The 24,414-nt window shown below is 40.0% G+C and overlaps 1 protein-coding gene across 1 annotated transcript in view; it reads right to left on the minus strand.

The window, feature by feature from the left end:
• Window positions 1–5,966: 5,966 nt before the first annotated feature.
• Window positions 5,967–24,414, minus strand: part of LOC109434149 (putative selection and upkeep of intraepithelial T-cells protein 1 homolog) — a 37,987-nt gene continuing 19,539 nt past the window's right edge. Inside the window, exons 5-9 of the mRNA XM_019710872.3 lie at window positions 23,080–23,190; window positions 15,673–15,765; window positions 14,796–14,894; window positions 10,081–10,203; window positions 5,967–6,962 (exon numbers count right to left, since the gene is read on the minus strand). Coding sequence (XP_019566431.3) covers window positions 6,946–6,962; window positions 10,081–10,203; window positions 14,796–14,894; window positions 15,673–15,765; window positions 23,080–23,190 — 443 coding nt within the window. The 3' untranslated portion in view covers window positions 5,967–6,945. The remainder of the gene's footprint in view (window positions 6,963–10,080; window positions 10,204–14,795; window positions 14,895–15,672; window positions 15,766–23,079; window positions 23,191–24,414) is intronic.

Here is a 24,414-nt window from a genome sequence, read left to right on the forward strand (position 1 = left end):
CAAAATAAAAATTTTCATAGATATTTTGTAGTCTTTGAATGAATTTATCACATATGTATCTTTCTTGCAAATTTACATGAGAAATTATCTAAGCCAAATGTAAATTGCACCATAACAAAGAACTCAAGCAAGGGCAGTAGCTATAGGTAGAACAAGTGATAAGCTAAGAATCAAACATATCACAAAATCTAAATGTTTCCTTGAAATAATCCCTGTGTATCATAATCAGATATATAAATGGACTAAAATCTTTGATTTTCAAACTGAGACTCTATTGGATGAAATTACAAATTAGAAAATGTTTGATTTTCAGGACTTATGCTCTGATGGTTTACTTTATACATCAACTTGACTGAGCTAAGGGATGCCCAGATAACTCGTAAAACATTATCCCTGGGTGTTTTTGTGAGCATGTTTCTGGAAGAAAGTAGCATTTGAATCAATAGACTGAGTATAGCAGATGACTCTCGCCAATGTGGGCAGGCATTAGCCAATTCACAAGGAGCCCAAATAGAACAAAAAGTTGGAGAAAGGGCAAATTCTCTCTCTTCTTGAGTTGGGATGTCCATATTCTTCTGCCCTTGGACATGAGAGCTCCTGGTTTTCAGGAAATTAGCCTTGAATTTGGAGTTACATTATTGGCTCCCTTGGTTCTCAGGCCTTTGAACTTGCACTGAATTATACCACCAGCTTTCCTGGTTCTCTACCTTGAAGATGGCACATCACAGGACTTTTTGTTCTCCAAAACCACATGGCAATTTACATAATAAATGTGTATGTGTGTGTGTGTGTGTGTGTGTGTGTGTGTGTGTAAACTTACATAATAAATTTATATGTATACATTTATATAGATATATGTAATTTATATAATAAATTTATACACACACACCACACACACCGAGGTCGGACAATTAAGTTTGCAAACTCATCCTAGAAAAAGTGCTACATGCCTCATTGCTGAATATCACTATGGTCACCTTTGAAGTACTCCCCTTGGAAAGCTATGCACCAATGCCAGGGGCTAGTCCACCCTTCAAAGCAATTTTGGAACTCTTTTTCTGGAATGGCCATCAGAGCTGCCGTCATATTACACTTGATGTCCTGAATGTCATCAAAATGTTTTCCTTTCAATATTTCCTTTATCTTTCAGGTAAAGAAAGAAGTCATTGGGGGTCAGATCCGGTGAGTAGAGAGGGTATTCCAATACAGTTATTTGTTTACTGGCTAAAAACTCCCTCACAGACAGTGCCATATGAGCTGGTGCATTGTCGTGATGCAAGAGCCATGAACTGTTGGTGAAAAGTTCAGATCGTCTATTTCACACAGCCTTTTCAGCACTTCCAAATAGTAAACTTGGTTAACTGTTTGTTCAGTTGGAACACATTCATAATGAATAATCTCTCTGATATCAAAAAAAGGTTAGCAACATCATTATAACAAGTTCTCAAACTTAATTGTCAGCCCTCGTATACATACCCTATTGGTTCCCTTTCTCTGGAGAACACTGACTAATATAGATGCTTAAAACTTAATGATAAAATCAGTCTAGGTGTAAAAGGATGGAAAAATAAATACCTGGAAAATAGTAACTGTATAATTACACTGATACTAGTAATTATACAGAAAACATAATTGCTACTACATAATAGCAATACATAGGTCTTGTTTTAAACTTTCGCCATTTTGGTTGGCATGTAGTGCTATCTTACTTGGGTCTTAATTTGTATATCTCTAATGACTACATATATAACCTAGTATAAAGTATAGGGCAAAGTAGAACATTTAGACATGATGTACTTGTTGACCTCAGTGCAAAATCAATCCAAGGCAACGTGTAAGTGTCCACATGAGACTTTAAGAGAGTGAACTTTTATACCTTAATCCAAAATGTCAGAGACGGATAAGATTGATGTGGACCTAACACCTGAAAGAAAGATTTTTGGAGAATGTGGGATTTGAGCTGGACTTTTAAGATAGTTAATGTTTTGGGTTTTAAAAATAAGAGAAAACAAACTAGAGGGGACACCCAGTGATGCTAAGGAATAGAGTTTTTGTAAGAAATGGCTTGTTTTTAAGCAGCCTTGTTTCTCTCCTAGGTTTGGTAACTTAAAAAGGTCCCCTGTGAGATCTGCATGGTTGGATCAGAACTAGAAACACGTGAATATAGTTCTCTAAATAGCAGAGTTAAATTAGTTGTAGAATTTGAAGTGCTGAGTTCAGCATATTTTTGATAGGATTAACCTTAGTATAAGAAGAGACAAGAGAAAGCTCTCTCTCTCTCTCTCTCTCGCTTTCTGTGTGTGCACAAAGAAGAGGTCATGAGGGCACATGGTGATATGGCGGTTACCTACAAGCCAGCAAGGGAGACCTCACCACAAATTGACCATGTTAGCACCCTGATCTTGGACTTTCAGCTTCTGGAACTGTGAGAAAATAAATATCTGCTGTTTAAGCCACCCAGTCTATGATATTTTGTTATGTTACCCCAAGCTGACTAATACATATCATCTATAAAGCAATAAGTAAACTGGGAAAAAAATATGTTAGAAATCAACTTTTTCAGAACTCCAGAAGCTAACCAAAAGCTTGCAACAACCAGAGGGACACTTAATCAGAAAAACAAACAAACAAACAAACAAAACAAAGAGCTGAGTTTAGGTAAGACAGTGAACTTTGCGGCATTTTAATGGAACCTCATATTCTGCTTCCCAGCTCAGTGGTTATCTTGAAAATAACAGCCTGCATTCCCTGACTAGTACTGGAAGAGAGAGCAGAAATGAACCTCATTACCAAAGATACATATAAGTTGGAACCCACATGCATGAGCTAGACCATCACAAAGTTGGATTGATATCCATATCTATTCTTATTGCTTCTATTTCAGGATTATTTCTTCTGACCTTATCGAGGAGACTCTATGCAGAAGTCAGGGCAACTTTATAACAGAGTTAACACACGCATTTGGCTTAAGAGTCAGAGAAATTGAAGGAAGATTAATGGGAAGATAGAGCAATTGTAGATCTATCTGCACATTTCCCTTGTGGCCCATCCTAACTGAAAACATAAAAGAAAAGGCATTCTGGAAAGTAGTTCATCCTAGACAAGTTGATACATTATAAAGCTATCACAATGTCCTTAAATCAAACTTTTTTTATATGTGAGAAGACAGAATCATCTGAATATAAACTAAGAGAAAAAACAGACAATAGAAACCAATCCAACAGCCCTACTGTTTACTGAGATAGTAAAATTAGCTGGTAAGTTTAAAATAACTACCATGTTTCCCGGAAAATAAGACCTAGCCGGACCATCAGCTCTAATGTGTCTTTTGGAACAAAAATTAATATTATATATAAGACTGGGCCTTATATTATACATAAGAGAAGATCTGGTCTTATAGTATTATATTATATAAGACCCGGTCTTATATTATAGTAAAATAAGACCTGGTCTTATATTAATTTTTGCTTCAAAAGATGCATTAGAGCTGATGGTCTGGCTAGGTCTTATTTTCAGGGAAACAGGGTATCATTAATTTGTTCAAACATGTAGAGGAAGAGTATTTAACATTACCATAGAAGTGGAATCTATGATAGAAAAATACTTGGGATTCCCAAAAGAAGAAAATATAACTTCTGAAACAACACACTCATTAAAATAGTTTAGTAGTATATTAGGCAGAGAGAACACAGTATTAGTGAACTGGGAGACTCTGTAATTGTAAAAATCCAAACTGAAGAACAGAAAGAAGAAAGAATAGAAAATAAAGAAAAAAGCATAGGGAGATAACAAACACAATGAAAAGATCTAATATACATGTAACTGAACACCCCAAAAGGAAAAGAGCATAATGCAGAAAAAAATATTTGAAGAAATAATTGTTGGAATTTTATTTTTAAACTCATGTATGCAGGAGGTATGTGAAACCCAAGAAGGATAAATATAAATTAAACAATATCAAACACATCATAAATAGACTATGAAAACCAAATTGAAGCAAAAATGTTTAAAGCAATCTGAGAATTAAGACTGACTATTCAACATATAATACAAAAGAGATATGCAACAATGAAATAACTGATCTAACACTTTGGAAGGAAATAAGTTCCAATTAGGGTTTTGTTCCAGTTGACATTATCCTTAACAAATGTAGGTTAAAAAAAGATGATTATATCACAATCTGAGAGAAGTGAGTTTACTTTAGTTTAAGAAGATATTTACAAATACCAAGACCTCCTAATTCTTGAATCAAATTACAAACACGCTTACATCTTTACCCTGGTGTGAAAAACTCAGTCAAGGCTTGGATTTTTGTAAGCCAGTGTTTCTCCTTCAAGATTTCTAGTTTTTGTTTGTTTTGTTTGTTTTTTCCCCCCACCTGTTCAAATTTGGTTCCCCCCCCCTTCTGTCATGCAGGGTGTCATGCAGGGTCTCTACTCCCGCTCCCCACATAAGAACACAGGACATGGTGAGGCCAAAAAGGAACACACATGGAGCCATAGATAGGGGAGTCATACCACTATAGTCGCACTGGCGGCTGGGTTGGAGACACAGGAAGCAGGAGCCACACAATCCGCCACCCACTGTCTGCTTCTCTGCCAACGAACCTCACTTGCTAACTGCAATCCGCCTCTCTGCAATCCTCAATCCGCTGCTGCATAGCCACGGCAGTTATATTAGTGGCCAATGGCTCACTGATTACAGCTGACGGCCAACTAGCCACAGCTGATGGCCATCCAATAATCCTCAATCCGCTGCTGCATAGCCATGGCAGTTATATTAGTGGCCAATGGCTCACTGATTGCAGCTGACGGCCAACTAGCCACAGCTGATGGCCATTCAATTACAGTTGATGGCCATTTACTACCCGAGCCAGCACCTTTCCACATGAGGCTGAGAGCCTGGAAACTGCACTCCTGGCTCTGTCCCCATACCTTCCTTCCATCTCCCACCTGCCCCTCCATTTCAAGCCGTTGTTTCTCAGTCTAGTTGTGTAGGACACAGCTCCCTGGCCTTGCACTCCCCGTGGGCTGAAGCAGTTGGTCACCAGTCATCAACTGCTCACAGCAGCTCACAGCAGCTCTCACCGGCCACTGGCCACTCAGCAGCCTGCGCCCAGCACTCAGCAGCTCACACCAACCTCCGGCTGCTCACGGCAGCCCAGCTCCAGGGAGAGCTGTTGTTCACAATTTTAGCAGTAGAGGGCGCAGCTCACTGGCCCATGTGGGAAGGGAATCCGCGGCCTTTGGCGTTAGGAGCATGGCCCTCCAACTAAATCTTAGTTGTCCTTTCTAAGTGTACTTGCGTTTCAACATTATCTGTGTTGATGTAAATCTTTCTAAGATATAACTTTATACTTAGCATTATCTGTTGCAGTAGACTGAATGTTTGTGTCTCCCCACCCCCCAAATTCATCTGTTGAAACCCAGTCCCCAGTGTGGTGGTGTTTGGAGGTGGAGCATTTAGGATGTGATTGGGTCATGACAATGGAACCCTCATGAATGGTATCATGCCCTTATAAAAGAGGCCCCAGAGAGCTCCCTTAGCCATTGCATCACGTGAGGACACAGTGGAAAGACTTCTGCTGTCAATGAACCAGGAAGTGGGCCCTCAGCAGACACTGGATACTTGACCTTGGAATTCCCAGACTCCAGGACTGGGGGAAACAAATTTCTGTTGTTTATAAGCCACCCAATCTATAGTATTTTGTTATAGCAGCCTGAATGTACTATAACATTGGCTTAGAAATATTCATGGTATTGAAAAGAAATTTGATTATTGAATTTTATTTCTAGCTTGAAAAAGAAATGTTCTATCTTACAATTTCATTCAGAACCACAAAAAACACCCAGTCTAAATGGAAATGTAAATATTTGTTTTTTTATGCATAACAATTTTTATTAATTATTGACAAAATGTTTTTTACTAAGTTGTTTTTAAACAAGAAATATATGACATCCCATTTACACAAATGATCATCAAAATTTGATGCTTTCAAATGTTTGTTAGTCTGATAGTGGTTAGATAAAGTCTCATTGTTTTGGATTTCATTTACCCTGAACAGTAATTTTAAGAATCTTTTCACATATTGTTTTATTTTACTTTATTTTATAAATAAAATTTCTTTAGTACCAGACCCTAAGAAAAGTGCTACCCAAATACTAAATCAGGTTATCACATTAGGAACCTATGAGGCAGGTACTATTGTTTGATCTGTCAATTCCTGACGCCAAGAGGCATATTAAAATCTTACTCAGTATTTATAGAATTGTATATTTTCACTTACATTTTAAAAAATGTTTTCTTTATAGATTTAAGCATGTATTATCAGTGTATATCTACTAATATTTAGAAAATTTTGGTGTATGGTTCTTATCTTTATTTTGTGGGTGACTTTTTTATCCTTACTCATTTACTTTTATCTTTTTCCCTTAATATTAATATATCTTTCCACATTATTTTTTGGTAGCGGTTACATATTTTTGGTCTTTGCATTCTTGTATTTTCAACTTCTCTGTCATTATGCTTGAGTTAAGTCTCTTGTAAACATGGATTTGAGAGTAGTTTTCTTTAATTGACATCTTTAATTACTGATAGATATAATATTTAATTACTGATATAGATTGATTTCTACTTTCAGAGAGTTCTTCAATTTGACCATGTAGATTATTAGTTTTGTCTCAATTATTCCCTTAATTTGTTTTCTCTGATTACATTTCCATCTTTCTCTCTCTCTCTCTCTTTTGAGTTAACATAGTTTATACAAGAGCTTTTAATGAAATGCAGATTTGAAGATACAAATATATTTTATTTGCCTTTCACCTGGCAATTACTTGAACCTATATAAATTTGTTGGTTACTTTTTTCTGAGCTCTTAGTATATTGTTCCACTGTAGTCTCTTTATTCAGAGATCCAGATGAGATGTTTGATGCTTGTTTAATCCCTTAAGTTTCTAGGAAACCTGTAAAGGAAATAAAATTTACTCAAGGCATTGTAAATTCACATCTTACTGAAGGCAAGTAGTTGAAATGAAAACCATGAGAAACAACTTTTATTTAGAAGTCATTAACTTGAATTCTCTGGCTTAAATCAATGAGAGGGCATTCTGTGCAGGGAGGAAGGCTGCAAGGAATAAAGGCATTCTAGAAAGGAGTCTGATTTAATTTGCATATTATCTCCTTACAGCTGAAGTAAATGAAAATCCTAGTGAAACTGTAATCAAGAATATTTTTTATAACTCAGATAACAGCAAGTCAATATATGTTGTGTTTACTTGGAAAAGGCTATTGCACAATAAAATTGAAGTGTATGTCACAAGATACATCAGAAGTTGCAGCGCGTTTGTGGATTTACTTTTTAAATTTTCCTAAATATTCTTATGCACCCTCTTAACCTTCTAGAACTTGGAAAATTATGAAACATAAGAGACATAAAATTGGAATAATCAAACTATTCAACATATGAAAAAAAGCTGAACTTGTTCAATGAAAGGGCATAGAAAGTAGCTACTGAAAAAGCCATGGGTTTCATCATAAAACCCCAAAACAAACTTGGCAGAACTAAAGAAAACATTAAGAAAAATTTTAAGGAATATATTTGGAGAAATTATTTTTTCTTTGTAAAATTGATTCCATTATGAGAAGTGGTTGATTTTTTTTTTTTTTTTTTTACTTTAAAAATCTAGCAGCTAATTTAGAGCATATTAATTTGTGGTCAAGTTTGGCCATTTCCAAGTTGACTATGCTATCATGAGGTTGCTGCTTTAAAACTATGATATTAGCAATGTGAGACAAATTAGTACAGCATAAATGGTGATAAAAAAAAGAATGTACTGGGTCTTTTCAGTTCATTGCATTGTATACTCTCTACTTCAAATCAATTAATACATTGTCTTGACCTTTTTTTCATAGAATTCTGGGGAAAACAAAAAAGATACTTGATAAAATCTTCGACTGGCTAATGCAACTTTTTCATTGGTGTCAATGGGATACAGAGGAGCAGCATCAAAAAATGGCCTTGCAGGTCCACATATCTGAAAACAGGACTTGTTTCTTAGCAACTCTGATCCCATTCACTGTGAGAGACAGTAAAACTTCTGCTTGATTCTGACCGGGCTTTTAAACCCCCTGAATCAATAGGTAAACATGAGTCAAGCGGAAGAAATTGGCTGCAGGCTCCTTACTACTTACCCCTAGCATTAATTCATATCTCTGGATGCAGGGATGATTAGGTTGCTGTTCTTGGTGACAGAAACTAGGGGTGAGAAGTATAAATCGTACTGTAGGAAGCACACACTTGTCCCTTGCATTGGTTTAATCTCAACTGAGAGACTATTTCTCAACATTGCAGAAGTAATGAGGAGCCTGACTCCAGGCCAAAATCCTATGTGTGATCCCTTACGTCTGATTATAGGAAATTGCAAAGGCTTTGCCTAGCAGGCGGCATGTGGGAAAGCTGTCCTCTCCACATTAGGCTTGGTGCACAGCCAATGCCTTGAAATTTCTGGAAGGAGCTGCAATCAAGGACTCTGTCTCCTACGCCCAGGCGCCATGTTCATATGCATATTTGTATTCCTAGCCCAGGCACTTCCTTTTGGAGACCTCTTTGTGTGTGTGTGGTGGGGGGCGGGGGGTAGGGCCTCAGCTTAGATGCTTTTTGTCACCTTTGCTGAGACCTTCTCTTTTTTGGGGGTGGGAGGGGGTGGGGGGGAGGGTCATGACTACAACATTCTTTTCCACCCTGACTCAGTACTTTTCCATTCCTAGCCCTTCTCTGTCTCTTTCCTCCCCATATACCCCCAGTCCATAAAACTGCAGGAGGATTTTGTTTAGTGCTCCTTTGTAGTGAGACACAATTTTCCCCACCTGCACTGTACATCATCTGACCTTGCCCAGTGCTGTTCCATGGGGAAAACGGAACTGTGAGGAGCCAGCACTACTTGCCTTTTTGGCCGCTTGCACTACCGTGCCAAGGGGATAAAGCCTTGACCGTTACTTTCAGTTTTGCTTGTTGTCCTAATTAGCCACCTTAACGCCGGGCATCTCTCCACAGGTAGTATAGAAAAGCCAAGAGTCACTGGATGCAAAGACGAGAAAAACTAAAGTACACATTCTTTGCGGTTCTAGGCTATGGACCATTTTTGATTGAGTAAAAATAATTTCCCTTGTCAAAACTTATGACAGAAAATTTAACTTAGACATAAATCAGGAAGGCCTATAGGAGTTCTCTGGTGGTACAGTTGGTTAGCATGCGGTACTTACACAGCAGTGCATAAGTGGGTGACCCCGTAGTTGTGGGTTTGAGCCTCACGAGGGGGCTTGCATGTGGCTCAACATACTTGCAAGTACCAGATTGTAATCCTTTTTTTTTTTTTAATGGTCAACATTCTGTATTGTTCATAATAACTCACCACGGATTTGCATTACATATGAGGGGGGATGGTGGAATCTGCTGGTAATCAAGGGTACATATTTGCATAACCTTGCATATATTTTTAAATGAAACTTTTCAGGATTGTAGATTACTGGTGGAACACAAGTATCAAGTATTAATTTTTTTTTCTTCCTGGGTGACTACATTTCCTTCCATATTCCTTAGGAGATTATATTAGCACAATAAAGCCAAGACTTTCATCTTTGGGCATCAGGCCATGTTTCAAAGATACATACCCTCATGTAAACATAGGTTCAGAAATATTCCTGGTTCAGTCTCTGTGGACACTTAAAATTTCTGGGAAAAAACCCCCACAAAAACCTATAATATCAAATTTCCAATTCTGCCTTTGAGATCAAAGTAGAAGAAAATACTTAAGCCTTGCAAAGAGCTCAAGATACAGAAAGTTTTTAGTGAATGAAACAAGTGGGCCTTCCAAGTTTACTTGAGAGAGTTGTCACAGTTATAAAATTAAAACTGAGACTGTCATTGGAATTTGAGGCATGAACACTGGCAGAAACCCCAGGTCTTTCTTTCATTCTCCATCTATTAAGGCACTAGGACTGGAAAGGCCACCTCTTCAGACATCTGAAGATCAGTCAGAGGAACAATCCCATCTGAGTTACCCCCCTTCCCATTCCATTTACCTCTGAATCTGAAGTAAACAAAGGAAATGACCATGGTGATGAAGACCATCAGAGCGCACAGGACCACAGTCATGTCTTCCAACCAAATGGTATCCAGTTGGAAATGTGGATCTGAAGGAGGGACTGGAAAGAAAGATGCAAGAATTAGGAGGAAAAGGAGGGCTGGAGTGCAGATTTATAATAGATTTACTTTTCAAGTTCCTATTTATCCCTACTTTCAGGCTTATATGATGGTGGGGGAGAAGTAGGCTGGGTTATTGGATGATCCTGGAGATGAGTTTGGGCTGAGTCTGGAAGAGGGCTGCAAAGAGACAGCTATAAGTTCTTCCACTCCAGCAACATGACACCTGCTTTCTGGTTGGCCAGAGTTTGAAGAATAGGTACACACATTTTGCCTTTATTTTTTTTGTCTGGTGCGACAGGCCCTCAAGAATTCTAAGCCTTTTAAGGAGTATGGTGAAACTGAATAGCCTAGGATGAACAGAATCTCTGAAATGGGAGAGATCTCTCAATTCTCAAAAGTCAATCTTCTTATCTGGAGCAGAAGTCTCCTTTAAAATTATCTTTTTTGAGTGATTCTAAAGTGGAAAACATCCCCATCTCATAATATTGGTTAATATGTCTTGTGCTGGGACCACCATTGCCAACAATTAGGTTATCTGTTTCATTACTGGACAGCTATGCCTATTAGAAATTACTTTCCTACATTAAGTGTATTTTGCCTCACTGACAGGGATTGTTCACTGATTCGTACTGACGGGGTTCAGAACAGGCTTACCCAAGATGTGCACTTTGGCATGTGGATTATCTTGAGCTGTAGGCAATCAAGACCTTGTGAGTTCAAGAGAAAATTTTACCTCTCCCTTAAAGAATTTAAATTGCGGCCTTGCCCATTATCAGAGTTATAACCAGAAATAACCTTTTATAACCTATCTATAGGGTAGGGCAAACTTCTCATTACTGAACATCTGTTCTTATTATCTTGTGAATAGCCCTTCTCCCCTCTGAAGCCCCAGGCATCTTAGTTCATTCCTTAGCTCAGAATGTCATATCCACCTCTTTTTAATTTACTGCCTCTGAACCTCTCGTGTATGTGGGGTCTCTGACTCTCCTATGTATGCGAGGTTCCTGTATGTATGTATGCAATTAAATTTGCTTATTTTTCTCTTGTTAATTTGTCTCATGTCAATTGCATTATTAGACCAGCTAAAAGAACCTAGAAGGGTAGAGGAAAATTTCTTCTTTCCCCTGTCTGTAGAGAAAGACAACCAAAATGGTAAAGATGGAGAAGCGGGGGTCAGGGAGTCTTAAATTCATGTAATTGAAATGACAGTCGAAATAATTGATGCTATTGTTATGAGACAAGAGAAGACTCAGAAAGCATTATGACTGCTGGCTTCAAATTTCATGTCATGGAGATAAAGGAGCTGAAATATTCTATATGGTCTTACAAAAGTGGAGGGTAAAGTAGTTACCTAATTAATGTCTACTTTCCCCTTATAATTTGAGATAAATTCTCTGCTCTAGATGAGGTCAGAGATTCCTTTTATAAAGGTAATAGCATAAACTTAAAAACAGCAAAATTGCTCTGTGTAGGCGTCCAAAAAAATAATCAGAGAGTAGACTGTCAGCAAGTCTCTCCCTTGGTCACATCTATTTTTCTAACATCAACATTTAGGAGAATCTCAAGTCTCTTCTCATAAGGGATAGAAAACAATTTAAAACAAAATTGAAGGAAAAAATTGAAAATGAAATAGTCTAAAAATTCTAAGAGTATTTTACTTAGAGAAACGTGTGTGTGTGTGTGTGTGTGTGTGTGTGTATAAATCTAAGCTGAGATTTTGATTTTCTTTCCTTCCTACATGGCTAGAACTGTCCCATGCTTAAAAGGGTAGTTAAGATCATGGTGGGGTGCAAGTGAAGAAAGACATGACATGAGCTAGGGAGGGAAGGGAAAAAGGAGGATGGCAAACACATGTATTTCTGTTCTATCCAAGGAGGTCACCAGAAAGGGATTCCGGGTAGAATCCCTAACTAATATTAATAATAATGATAATAATAGAAAAAAATAGTAATATTGCTTGCACTATGTGTGAAGCCAAGCTAAATGATTTTGATATAATGACAAATTTAATCTGAAATAACCTTATAAAGTATGTATATATTATCATCAATATTTCACAGATGAGGAAAGTGCAGTTCAGGGACTTAACTTTCCCAAGTTCACAGTTAATGATAAGTATAACCAAGGAAGTCTAGCTTTAGTCTGCCACTGATTCTCAGAAACAAATGGTGTACACCTCTTGAAAGTGTCTCTGTCCATAAACTTCACAGAGAACAGGCAGAGCAGAATGTATCTGTTGGAGATGCAAATGCTGGCTTTCTCTTTTTAGAAGAAACAATTACCTGCATTTAGGAAGGCAATCTGATTTACTGTAAAATATTCAGAATAAGAAACACATGGTTTGAATCCCAGGGCTAATATTACTTGCTAGATCAACTGATATAAATTAATCAAAGCTTATCTTTGTAGCTGCAGCTCCAAAATGGAGAAGATAATAGACATTGCATAAGGATGTTAGAGAATTAAAATATACAATGCTTGTGAAATTTTTTGGCAACTTATATTTGTTAAATGAATTAACAAGTGATTTCTGAATTGATAAACATGAAGAAGAAAAATTAGTGCAGAAAGGGCAGGGTAAACAGAAAGTTGCCTGTATAGGGAGAGAGGCTGCTAAATGAAACATTTAAGAGAGGAGGCAATATCCTCAGAGGAAAGTACATATTAAGTACAGAGAAGAAGGGTCAGTAACAATTAGAGAGGAGGTTAGTGGGTGGGCAGGTGTTATCTGCCTAAATACCAGAAGTCTGCAGTGTGGGTGGAGGTCTCTGTGATTGATGGCTCAGTTTTGGGTCCTCAGGTTAGAGCAAGCAAATATAAAGTTTTAATCCCAAGCCTCATTCTGAAGGATTTCAAGTCAGCTTTGACCGTGAGTGACCTGCTGCCCATTTTGGGGGCTTTCGGTTATCTCCTGGAAGCCTCATAAATCACTAAATGTCCAGGCTGCATTTCCCTACAGTGATCTACTACTTTTCACAAGATAGCTATGACTGAATATCTCTGTTTATTTCCTTTTAATTCATTTTCATTGAGGAACAGTATACTACCGTTGTTGAAACAGAGGTCTAAAGACTCTACATGCCTGAGTTGGGATCCTGGCTCCACTGTCACTTAGCTATGTGGATAAGCTATTTAACTTCTTTGTGTGCAGATTTTATCACTGACAAAAACTAATTCACTGAAGAGTAAGTATAGTTGACTCTTGAACAATATGGGAGGTTAGGGATACAGACCCCAGCACAGTTGAAAATCTGAATATAACTTTTGACTTCCCCCAAATTTAACTAGTAGTCTACTGTTCACCAGAAGCCTTACTGATTACATAAACAATTAACACATAACACGTATGTCATATGTATTATGTACTGTATTCTTACAATAAGTAAGCTAGAGAAAAGAAAATGTTATTAAGAAAATCATAGGAAGAGAAAATACATATATTTTATGCATTCATGACATACCAAACTTTTTCTTAATTTTTAAAAATATTTCTAGGCTATGAGGTTCATCCGTGAGTTTTTAAAATTGTTGCAAATCTCCAAAAAATTCTCCAATATATTTATTGAAAAAAACCTCTACATATAAGTGGACCCATGCAGTTCAAACCCATGTCGTTCAAGGGTCAGCCATATATTAATTTATATAAAATTCATAGCACACATAACATTTAATATATACTAGCTGTTATTATAGCATCTTGCTCCTTTTCTCTGACACTGCCTATGTGGCATTTAACTCTCTGACATGGTTAATAAGCCAGACTCAGGTATGGACTTTCTTAGAATAAAATATAAAAAACACTTTCAGTCTGGTTTGGTTTAAGGCCATTTGTGTCTTCATTTCACAGGAGAAAATTAGTAAATAAAATCCTCTCAATAGTCCAGCCCTACTTTATGACTTCTGCATTGTTATTTTTGGCTATTGCTATAGCTCCAGTTTATAAGAAAGAATTACCTTACCTGGCTGATCATTGCCTTATATACATAATTTCGATGGGGACCTCAAAGATAGAGCTGAGGGCACATTTCAAGTTGTGTTAGATTCAGCTATCCCAAAACTTATACATTACCTTCTCAATTTCACCCTCAAAGAGAGCCAAAGAAAAGAAGAATCCGTTTCAGGTGTCCATGCATACAACGAAATTAAATAAAATATGTGTGGACATATGACTTATTTTGAGAAGAGGGTCTATTGCTTTGCATCAGTTTTTAAAAGAAATCTGTGACCCCCAAAAGTTTGAGATATGCTGAATTACTACCTCCTCCAGGCTAAAAGTAAGAATGGAAAAAGCAAAAATTGGCGTATTTAATTAGGTGAAGTGATGGCTGGATTTTTGGCAAAAATAGAGTTATTAAAACTGAAGAAAATATTTTCTTTCCTTAGGGGGGGCAGCAGCATCAGCAGTTTGTATCACTAAACCCGTAACATTCAGGAGACTGGGATCCAAACCCTATGACATGAAATTCAAGTGTTTGTTGTTCCTGTAATTCAAACAAATATCACTGTTCTTTGGTTAAATGTTTTACCAGAGACTGGGTATTTGGAAAAGGAAATATTTTCAGGAAGCTCCCACCTTTTTGATCCCACATACCTCTATTTTTGTGATGCAAATAGATAATGAGTGAGATGATTGCAACTAATGAAGCTCCAATTATCTCCAAGCCCACTGCAATAGGAGAGCTGAAGCAACCTGAAGAAAAAGAGAAATCATAATCATTGGTTATTGTGGTGGAGGTATTTTGGATTGGGGAAAAAATGCACCAAGAAAGCAAGAGCTATATTCTAATGCCATTCTTCTGTATTAATTTAGATTAGGACTAAGGGGGGAGGGGACGGGAAAGGCCCAAGGCTTAGGTCTAAAGCTGTTGGTGACTAGGACAAAAGCCAAACTCTGTTTCTAGGATGGGACAGGTTTTGGGCTGAGGCTAAACAGGCTTAGAGAAAAGCAACTCATCTTTTTCTCCATCTAGCCCATCAATCACTGTGCCCCATTTAAGAGCATGAGACAACAGTTATGCACTGGACATTATCATTTCATCCAGGTTTGAAAGAGGCCAGGAGTAGGGTAGCTCTGGAGACCTGATTGCCTTAGAGATCATAAGAGTTTTGGAAACAAGAATCTCATGAATGAAAGGATTGTCGGACAACATATTGTTTAAAATCTTATTTAGCACATATCATTATAGTGTCATGGGGCTATCTAGTTTTCCCATGAAAATTTCCTATGATGTGGGAGCTTACTACCACAGGCAGTGCCCACTCCTCTGTGGAGAGTTATAGGCACAGTTTAACTTAGTGGTTAAATGATGGCGTACAATGATTGATGAGCCTTATGGTGGCGTATGATGTCTATTGTTTCTGTCCCTCCCGCCACAACAAAATTGGCACCCATCTGCAAAAAGAAGTGTTTCTGAGGGAGTTGTGGGACACACAGCCATACACCATGGGACCCAGGACGAGTTGCCCACCTGTGCATCGGTTAGAAGGCAGACAGTCTTTGGTACAGGCTCTGCTACATACGGAACACTGTGAACAGGCTCTGGCCCCGCTCCCCTGTGGTTCTGAAACACATGGAAAACATCGACTTAGGTAGTTACCTACCTAAGAGAGAGCCTCGTGGAAGTCCAGACAAGAAGTTCCAGCACTCCCCTGGAGCAATAATACCCTAGAGGGTATTACACTCAGTGAAATAAGTCAGACTGAGAAAGACAAATACCACATGATCTCACTTATATGTGGAATCTGAAGAACAGAATAAATGAACAAACAAAACAGAAACTGACTCAGATGCAGAGAATAAACTGATGGTTGCCAAACTGATGGTTTGGGCAGCTGGGTGAAAAGATGAAGGGATTAAGAAACATAAATTGGTAGTTACAAACTAGTCACAGGGATTAAAAAAAAAAAAAAAAAAAAAACACGTTATGAGAGTGGATGTGCTAGAGTGGATAAGGAGACCAGCTTGCCCTCTCCCTAAGGAAGCACAGCTTAGGGCTAAGTGTGATGGCTGTGATTTCTCCCCTGGGAGATGGGAGAGCCACTGAGTAAATGCCTGGCTTCCCCAGCTGTTCCGGAGGCTGCCAAAAAGACTCATGCATCTCTCACAGTATCCACTGTATTAAGTTGGAAGCTCCATGAGTGACGGGAGGGAGCAGATCAGGAGAGTGCATATAAGATTTAAGGAGGGAATTAACAGAATATGGCTGCTTATTGTATTCTGTACTCCATCAAGAAGCCTGTCTACGAGCCAGGGGAAAACCTTGTAGGAGCCTGACTCAGAGAAACTATGCTATCCGGCAGCACATGACCTAATTCCTGGAACAGTCAGTTTGCCCTTAGAAGGTCACGTCTCTGATAAGTAAAGCCCCTTCCTCATTCCGCTCTCTCCTTCCTCATTCACTCCCCGCCCAGTTTACCCTAATCCATATAATCTTGTAGCTGCAATAAAAAATTTGAGGCTTGATCAGAACTTTGTCTTGCCTCCATTTCTTCGCGCCTCCTATTTTCTCTTTTCAGGGTGTCTCCCTTCGGTCCCTGTTGAATGCCCCGCTGGTCGGGGCATTTCTGGCGCCCAATGTGGGGCCCGAAGATCCCAGACCCCTTGAAAAACTGTCTGCCTTAAGTCCGGCCGGACGCGTTGCTGAGTCTCCGCGCGATTTTACCGCGCGAGCCTGACTCGTTTCCTGATCTCCGCGGATACAAGCCGATCCGTGAGCCTGATCTGATAGAGGTAAGCAGACAGACGAAAATAGATGTTTTGGGATGAATTTAGATGTAATATTACCCCTCGGTCGAATGAATGTGTGAATGAGTGATAGTTCCACGACTTCTCGTCACGGAGCTTGCTTGGGCCCTAATCTGAGGTTCCGGTTCTGTCATACGGCATAACGGCGACTGGACTCCGGTCCACCAGTTCGGGGGTTTATACCGAAGCGCCTTAGCTAAGACAGATTTAGCCCCGCGAGGGTCACGGCCAGATGGGCATCTGATTGTTTCGCTTGTTGATTGAAGGGCCGAGAAGGGGACCATGGGTCAGACATTAAGTTCTCATGAACTGTTCATTTCTGGGTTAAAGAGTTCCCTCAAGGTGCGTGGAATTAAGGCTAGAAAAAAGGATCTCCGTGAATTTTTCGAGTTTCTGACAGATATTTGTCCCTGGTTCCCCCAAGAAGGAACGATTGATATTAGGATTTGGAAGCGCGTCGGCGATGCATTCCAAGATTTTTATAAAGCCTTTGGGCCTGAAAAGGTCCCCGTTTCTACTTTTACTTACTGGAATCTTATAAATGACGTCCTCAGGGTTCACTCTCGTGACCCGGACGTTAGAGAGGTTATAAAAAAGGGGGAGAGCCTCTTAAAAGAATCGTCCCATCCCCCGTCAGAAAATGACTCCGTGTCTATAGATATCCCTATTACTGACCCTAAGCCCAAGCCCTGTCACGAGGAAGGCCCTACCCAAAATTCGGCTGAACCCCCTAGTCATCCCTCATTAAGACTTTATCCCTGCCTTAAAAACCTTCCCCAAGATTCAGACACAACCCGCCCTCCCGAGGACCAGGCTACCCTTGAGGATGCAGCCGCTCATTACCATCAGGAGGACCCCTCTGTATCGTCTCCTCCACCCTTCCGGCCACCTCCTTATATCATCCCTCAACACCCTCCATTCCTCGCTCCCATCGTCCACGGTCCCACTTCTACTATTCCTCACTCCAATCCCCCTACTCAAATAGCCGCTTCCCTAACACAACAGATTGCCTCTTTTCGAGAGGCCCTCCAGGAAAAACGCCAACACATTAGTCTTCTCAAAGAACTCCGTGCCCTTGAGGCTGAACTCGCTGCACTCTCTGGGCTGCCCTTTTCCCCCCGTCTACCTCTAAAACGAGCTCCTAAACAAAAACCTGTCCTCGCCTTTCCGGTCACTCGCAGACAGGCTGCAGAGGTAGGTCCCGATACTCAGACCCCTGAGGACCCCCAAGAGGAGGATACCGCGGAGGAGTCCGATAATGAGGCTGAGGAACAAGATAACCCCCCCTCAGAGGAAGAAACGGAACCCCCAAGAGACAGACAGCGCTACCGCCCTTTAAACATTAAATATTTAAAAGACTTAAAGGCTGCGGTCCACGCTTATGGCCCTGTGGCTCCCTTCACGGTAGCCTTGCTGGAAAGCCTCACTGACCGTTGGCTAACGCCAAATGATTGGTTCACTTTAGCTTACGCCGCCCTGTCTGGCGGTGATTTTGTTTTATGGCGCACAGAGTATGCGGAAAACGCACGAAAAATGGCTGAACGAAATACTCAGAGCCAGTCCTCCCGCTCCTGGACTAGAGATCGCCTTCTCGGCCGACCGCCCTATAACACCAATGAGACTCAGGCCGCCTTCCCCCCAGGCTTGTTAGCTCAGGTCCAAAATGCCGGCCTCAAGGCCTGGCGTAAACTCCCACCCAAAGGGCCCGCCAGCACCTCCTTGGCCAAAATCCATCAAGGGCCTGACGAATCCTATTGCGATTTCATCAGCCGCCTAACTGAGGCTGCCGAGCGTTTAATTGGAAAAGAAGAGTCAGATAGCGCCTTTATTAAACATCTTGCATTTGAAAATGCCAATGCCACATGCCAAAACGCCATCCGCCCCCATCGCAATGGCTCCCTCTCAGACTATATTAAACTTTGTTCTGGTGTCGGGGCGTCTCACGCCATCGGTCTAGCCATTGGAGCCGCACTAAAAAGCTTCACACAGGACAATCAAAAATCCTGTTACAATTGTAAACAGCCTGGTCATTTTGTCCAGGAATGCCCTTGATGTAGGCTTCTTTCCCTTAAAACTGCACCGCTATTGTTAATTCCACTGCTCCTGCCTGCCCCGCTCCTAATCATGTTTTTATCTGCGGCAACGGCCTGGCCTTCACGGCCCTCCCCACCAATTGGACTGGCCTCTGTGCACTGGCTTTTCTCTTACCAGATATAGATATTCTACCCGGAGATCATTCACTTCCTATACCAGCCCTTGATCTTTTCCCTGGGCGACAAAAACGGGCCCTCGCATTTATTCCCCTTATGGCAGGACTAGGTATAACCGCCGCTATGGCCACAGGTGCTGCCGGGGTAGGCGTGTCCGTAGACACTTATCAACGGCTCTCTCTCCAGCTTACTGATGATGTTACCACATTATCAGATACTATTAATGACCTTCAAGACCAGGTCGATTCCTTAGCAGAAGTAGTACTCCAAAACAGATGAGGGCTTGATCTTCTAACAGCGGAACAAGGGGGGATCTGTTTAGCTTTACAGGAACGATGCTGCTTCTATGCCAACAAATCCGGCATAGTGCGAGACAAGGTCAAGAGACTCCAAGAAGATCTTCTTCAACGCAAAAAACAACTTCTTGACAACCCCTTTCTAACCAGTTTTAATGGTCTCTTGCCTGTCCTCCTCCCCATCCTTGGCCCCATTCTAGGATTACTCCTACTTGTCTCCCTCGGACCTTGGGCATTTAATAAACTGACAGGATTCATCAAACAACAAATAGATAACATTCTGGCCAAACCTATCCATATTCATTATCAACACCTGGCCACGATGGACCATCCGGAAGGTAATTACAACCAGTTACAAACAGGCTCCAACTATATAAACATATAGCAGACACGGTGGCTGAAAACGTGTCGGCCCGATCTAAAGGGCTTGAGCACCAGACGGCTGCAGCGACTGGGTACTGCAAGGGAGGGTCCCGATTGACCCAATTTCAGCTCTCCCTGAACTCATGTCCAGACTACATAGGGGTTGGTGCCTAAGTCAAAACAATTGCCTCACCCCGGTCCAAAAAAGACACCAGAGGCTACGCCTTGCGCGTTATTCGGGCCGTCTGAGACCCCTGAGTTCCCGTCTTGGTTAAGGCTCACTCTCTTAAAAAGATAAAGAGAGAGGAGATGTAGGAGCCTGACTCAGAGAAACTATGCTATCCGGCAGCACATGACCTAATTCCTGGAACAGTCAGTTTGCCCTTAGAAGGTCACGTCTCTGATAAGTAAAGCCCCTTCCTCATTCCGCTCTCTCCTTCCTCATTCACTCCCCGCCCAGTTTACCCTAATCCATATAATCTTGTAGCTGCAATAAAAAATTTGAGGCTTGATCAGAACTTTGTCTTGCCTCCATTTCTTCGCGCCTCCTATTTTCTCTTTTCAGGGTGTCTCCCTTCGGTCCCTGTTGAATGCCCCGCTGGTCGGGGCAAAACCTGACCCCAAAATCTCCCAGTTGGCCTGCTGGCATGCCCGGCACACCACAGGCCAAATCCACACCCGCTTTGTGGCTGGCTCCCTGTGCCTGCTCTGGAGCACAGCAGAGATGGCAAGAGCTAGTAGACAGGAAGCGTCTGCAGAAAGCCGGCCAGGGTGTGCAAGCCAGGGAGAAACCACAAACTTGAACTGTAGAGCCACCTTCAGGGAAACAAGAAAGCCTGAGAGCAGCCAACATGGTGTTTTGTAAAAATCATGAAAAGACACAAAAGCTAAAGAATTCTGCCACAAGAGTATGAAAGTGTGAAACAGGTGTATCCAAGGTCTGAGAAAACCTCAGAATCTACAGCAGTTGCAAATCATATATCTGATAAGGGGTTAATATCCAAAATATACAAAGAATGCATACAACTCAACAGCAAAAAATTAAACAATTTAATTTTTAAAATGGGCAGAGGATCTGAATACACATTTCTCCAAAGAAGAAATGCAGATGGCCAAAAGGTACATGAAAAGATGCTCAACATCACTAATCAACAGGGGAATGCAAATCAAAACCACAGTGAGATATTGCCTCATGCCTCTTAGAATGGCTATTGTCAAAAAGACAATAAATAGGTGTTGGCGAGGATATGGAGAAAAGGGAACCCTTGTGCAGGGTTGGTGGGAGTGTAAATTGGTACAGCTGCCATGGAAAACAGTATGGAGGTCCCTCAAATATTAAACACAGTCATGTGCCACACAATGACATTTTAGTTAACAACAGACTGCATATATAATGGTGGTCCCATAAGATTATAATGGAGCCACAATTTTTCTATGTCCTACCGATGTCTTAGCCATCATAATGCCACAGCGCAATGCATTACACGAGTATCTACCCCCGTGTTACAGTTGCCAAGAGTATTCAGTATAATAATATGCTGTACAGATTTGTGGCCTAGGACCTATAGGGGAACAGAATTTGTCACTGCAAAAATATGTCTATTTGGCATAAGAATTATTTTAGGCTGGTTAATTTTAAGAAACAGCAGACATGGGAAAAGATCTGAAGATCAAGTATAAGTTACCCTTTGTAAAAGACGTTTACATTTGTAAGGGAAATCTCTATTTGTAAGGTGTCTCCCTAGTTGTACCAGAAAGAAAGCGATGACCTTATCTCTAGAAACTGTTATCAGTACAGAAGACAACAACAACCTTACCCATGTTTACTGTGTTTTTCCAGGTAACCTCCCAGAATTAACTCTCCTTACCCCCAACACCTTCTTTAGTCTTCAGCTGAAGATGGTATTTAAGGTGCTGGCTTCAACTATTTGGGAGAGTCACTCAGTTTGCCTGGGTCTCTTCCTTGTATAGAGGAGGTATACATGTTATTAACCCTTTTGCCACAACAGTCGGATAGATCTGAATGAATATTTCCATCTGCTGACTATGGATGGAAACTTCCAGAAAGGAAGTTTAGGAAAGCAGATGTACATTTTTCTATGTTTTTGAAGAATGAATAACAATAGGAAATTTTCATACATAAACATAATGTGATTTATATACAAAACAGTTCAAATTATTATTATTAAATGCATAAAATAGTCAAAATATCAACTTTTTGGGCTTTATTTGTGAATTTCTGACACATTTTGGAAAAAAAAAAACTTGAAATCAATTAACACAGTGAAAGAGTTAAACTTTGGTTTGCTTTGCTCCTGTTAATCTGTTTTTTATTACAGGGATGTCTCAGCCAAGAACCCAGAAGGGTAGAGGAAAAACGATTTTTTTCTCCCCTACAGAGCAATAGGCTATACCATCTAGCCTTGGTGTATAGTATACCTCCTAATGTAAGTGCACTCTATGATATTCACGCAATGACAAAATTGCCTAATGACTCATTTCTCAGAATGCATGCCTGTCATTAAATGCAGCATGACTGTGTTTATTCAAAGAAAATTAAAACACTAACTCAAAAAAATATATGCAACCCATGTTCACTGCAGTGTTATTTACAATAGCCAAGATATAGAAAAAAACCTAAATGGCCATCAGTGAATGAATAGATAAAGGAAATGTGATTGATACACACACACACACACACACACACACACACACACACATTAGAATGCTGTATACAATATATGTACAATGATATCTATATATATATGGAATATTATTCCATATAATATTCCAATGGAATATTATTTACCATAAAAAGGAACAAAATCTTGCCATTTGTATCAATATGGATGGACCTTGAGGGCATTATGCTAAGTGAAATAAGTCAGAAAGAGAAAGACAAATATGATCTCACATGTAGAATCTAAAATAATAATAACAATAATAATAATAATAAAACCAAGTTTATAGATACAGAGAACAGATTGGTGATTGCCAGAGGGGGGTGGGGGATGGGCAAAATGGTTGAAGGTAGTCAAAAGATACTAATTTACAGCTAGAAAATAAGTAAGTCATGGGGATATATACAACATGACAACTATGGTTAATAATACTGTGCTGCATATTTGAAAGTTGGGAAGTTTAAAGTTCACATCAGAAGAAAAATAAATTATATAACTATGTTTGGTAATGGATGTTAACTATACTTATTGTAGCTCCCCCACCCCCAGTTTGCGTCTTCCATCCATCAGACCTACTCACCTTGCAATCTGCATTGTAGCTGGATACTGGGCACCATTATAAACATCAACAGCGTAAGCAGAATTAGGCTCAGAGTCAGTATCCACAGAAGGTTCCATGGAAAAAGTTTATCTGAAATAAAGAGCTGCAGATTTCACCACTCAGGAAACTTGGAGCGTTTGGACCCACCAAACCAGTAATGATGATTCATCCAAAGTATGTTTCCATTCAAGACCCCATGACCTTGAGATATTAGACTAAAACTAGTTGGGGAGAGAGTTATGATTGGGGGGGGGCGTGAAAAGTGAGAAAGAGCCTGAGCTAGGTGTCATTTCCTTTGAGACAGGAGCAAAGGGGAGTGAAGGAACCTTACTCCCTCACCCCATTTCTTCCCATTTGTTCTAGCTCACGTTCTCCCTGACTAATGGGGAAGAGGCAGAGAGAGTTTCTTCCCACCAAGCCTCAGATGAAACTCAGTCCTTCAGGCCTTTTGTCTAAATAATCAGTATATGTGCAGCCCTGAATTTCCCAATATATTCACTGGGTCTGGCATTGTGCTTCAGAATACATTTAGAGACACAAGTTTATGCAAACTTTCCTCCGTTTCTATTCATGTGAAAAAGCATCTTTTTTGGCCTGCTGTTTTGCACATACTAAGCTTGGACACCCATCATTTTGTTTGGGAATCTGATATCTTTCTTCCCAGAGAAAACTCTGTACTCCACCTAGAACATGCCATTACATACAAGGAAATGAATCCAAGAGAGCCAATCACAAATTCTGCTACTCACAATTTTGGGTATGTTTGGTGTGGCAGGAATTTGGATTGAGCTAAAGATTTTCTCCATGTAATTCATGGGATTGAAAACCCCATGACTTTGGAGCTAATCCTATATCCAGATGAACTCCCCCACCCTGAGACCCAGTGAGCTGAAAAAGAGCTGTGTCAGCTCACAAGTCAGACAGAGACAGAGTCTCAAGTAAGATTAAATTTTGATTATAATCTTTTCTTTATCATAAGTTTTGAATCTTATCCATGTTGTCTAACATTCAGTGACTAGAAAATAAGAACTCCCTCAAATGTTTTTATTTCCCAGAACTTTAACCTGATTCCCAAAGTTTGTGGTAATGACAATTCTCTTAAAACATGTTTTTAAGAAGTGCACATCTACTTTAGGAAAGTGTTAACTCAGAAAATACGCCTCTTGTTATTTAGTGAAGTTATAAATAAGTTAACAAGGATTTTACCCAGTTTCTTTCTTTGTTTTCTACATATATATCCTGTTATGAACTTTGGGGATAGAAGATAGTTTTGTCTTTCTCTCCCTGCAACTGCTTGTCTGATAGAAGTGCCTT

This window comes from Rhinolophus sinicus, chromosome 14, assembly GCF_057876585.1.
Source record: "Rhinolophus sinicus isolate RSI-liver-muscle chromosome 14, RSI-T2T, whole genome shotgun sequence".
In the NCBI taxonomy this organism is placed as follows: domain Eukaryota; kingdom Metazoa; phylum Chordata; class Mammalia; order Chiroptera; family Rhinolophidae; genus Rhinolophus; species Rhinolophus sinicus.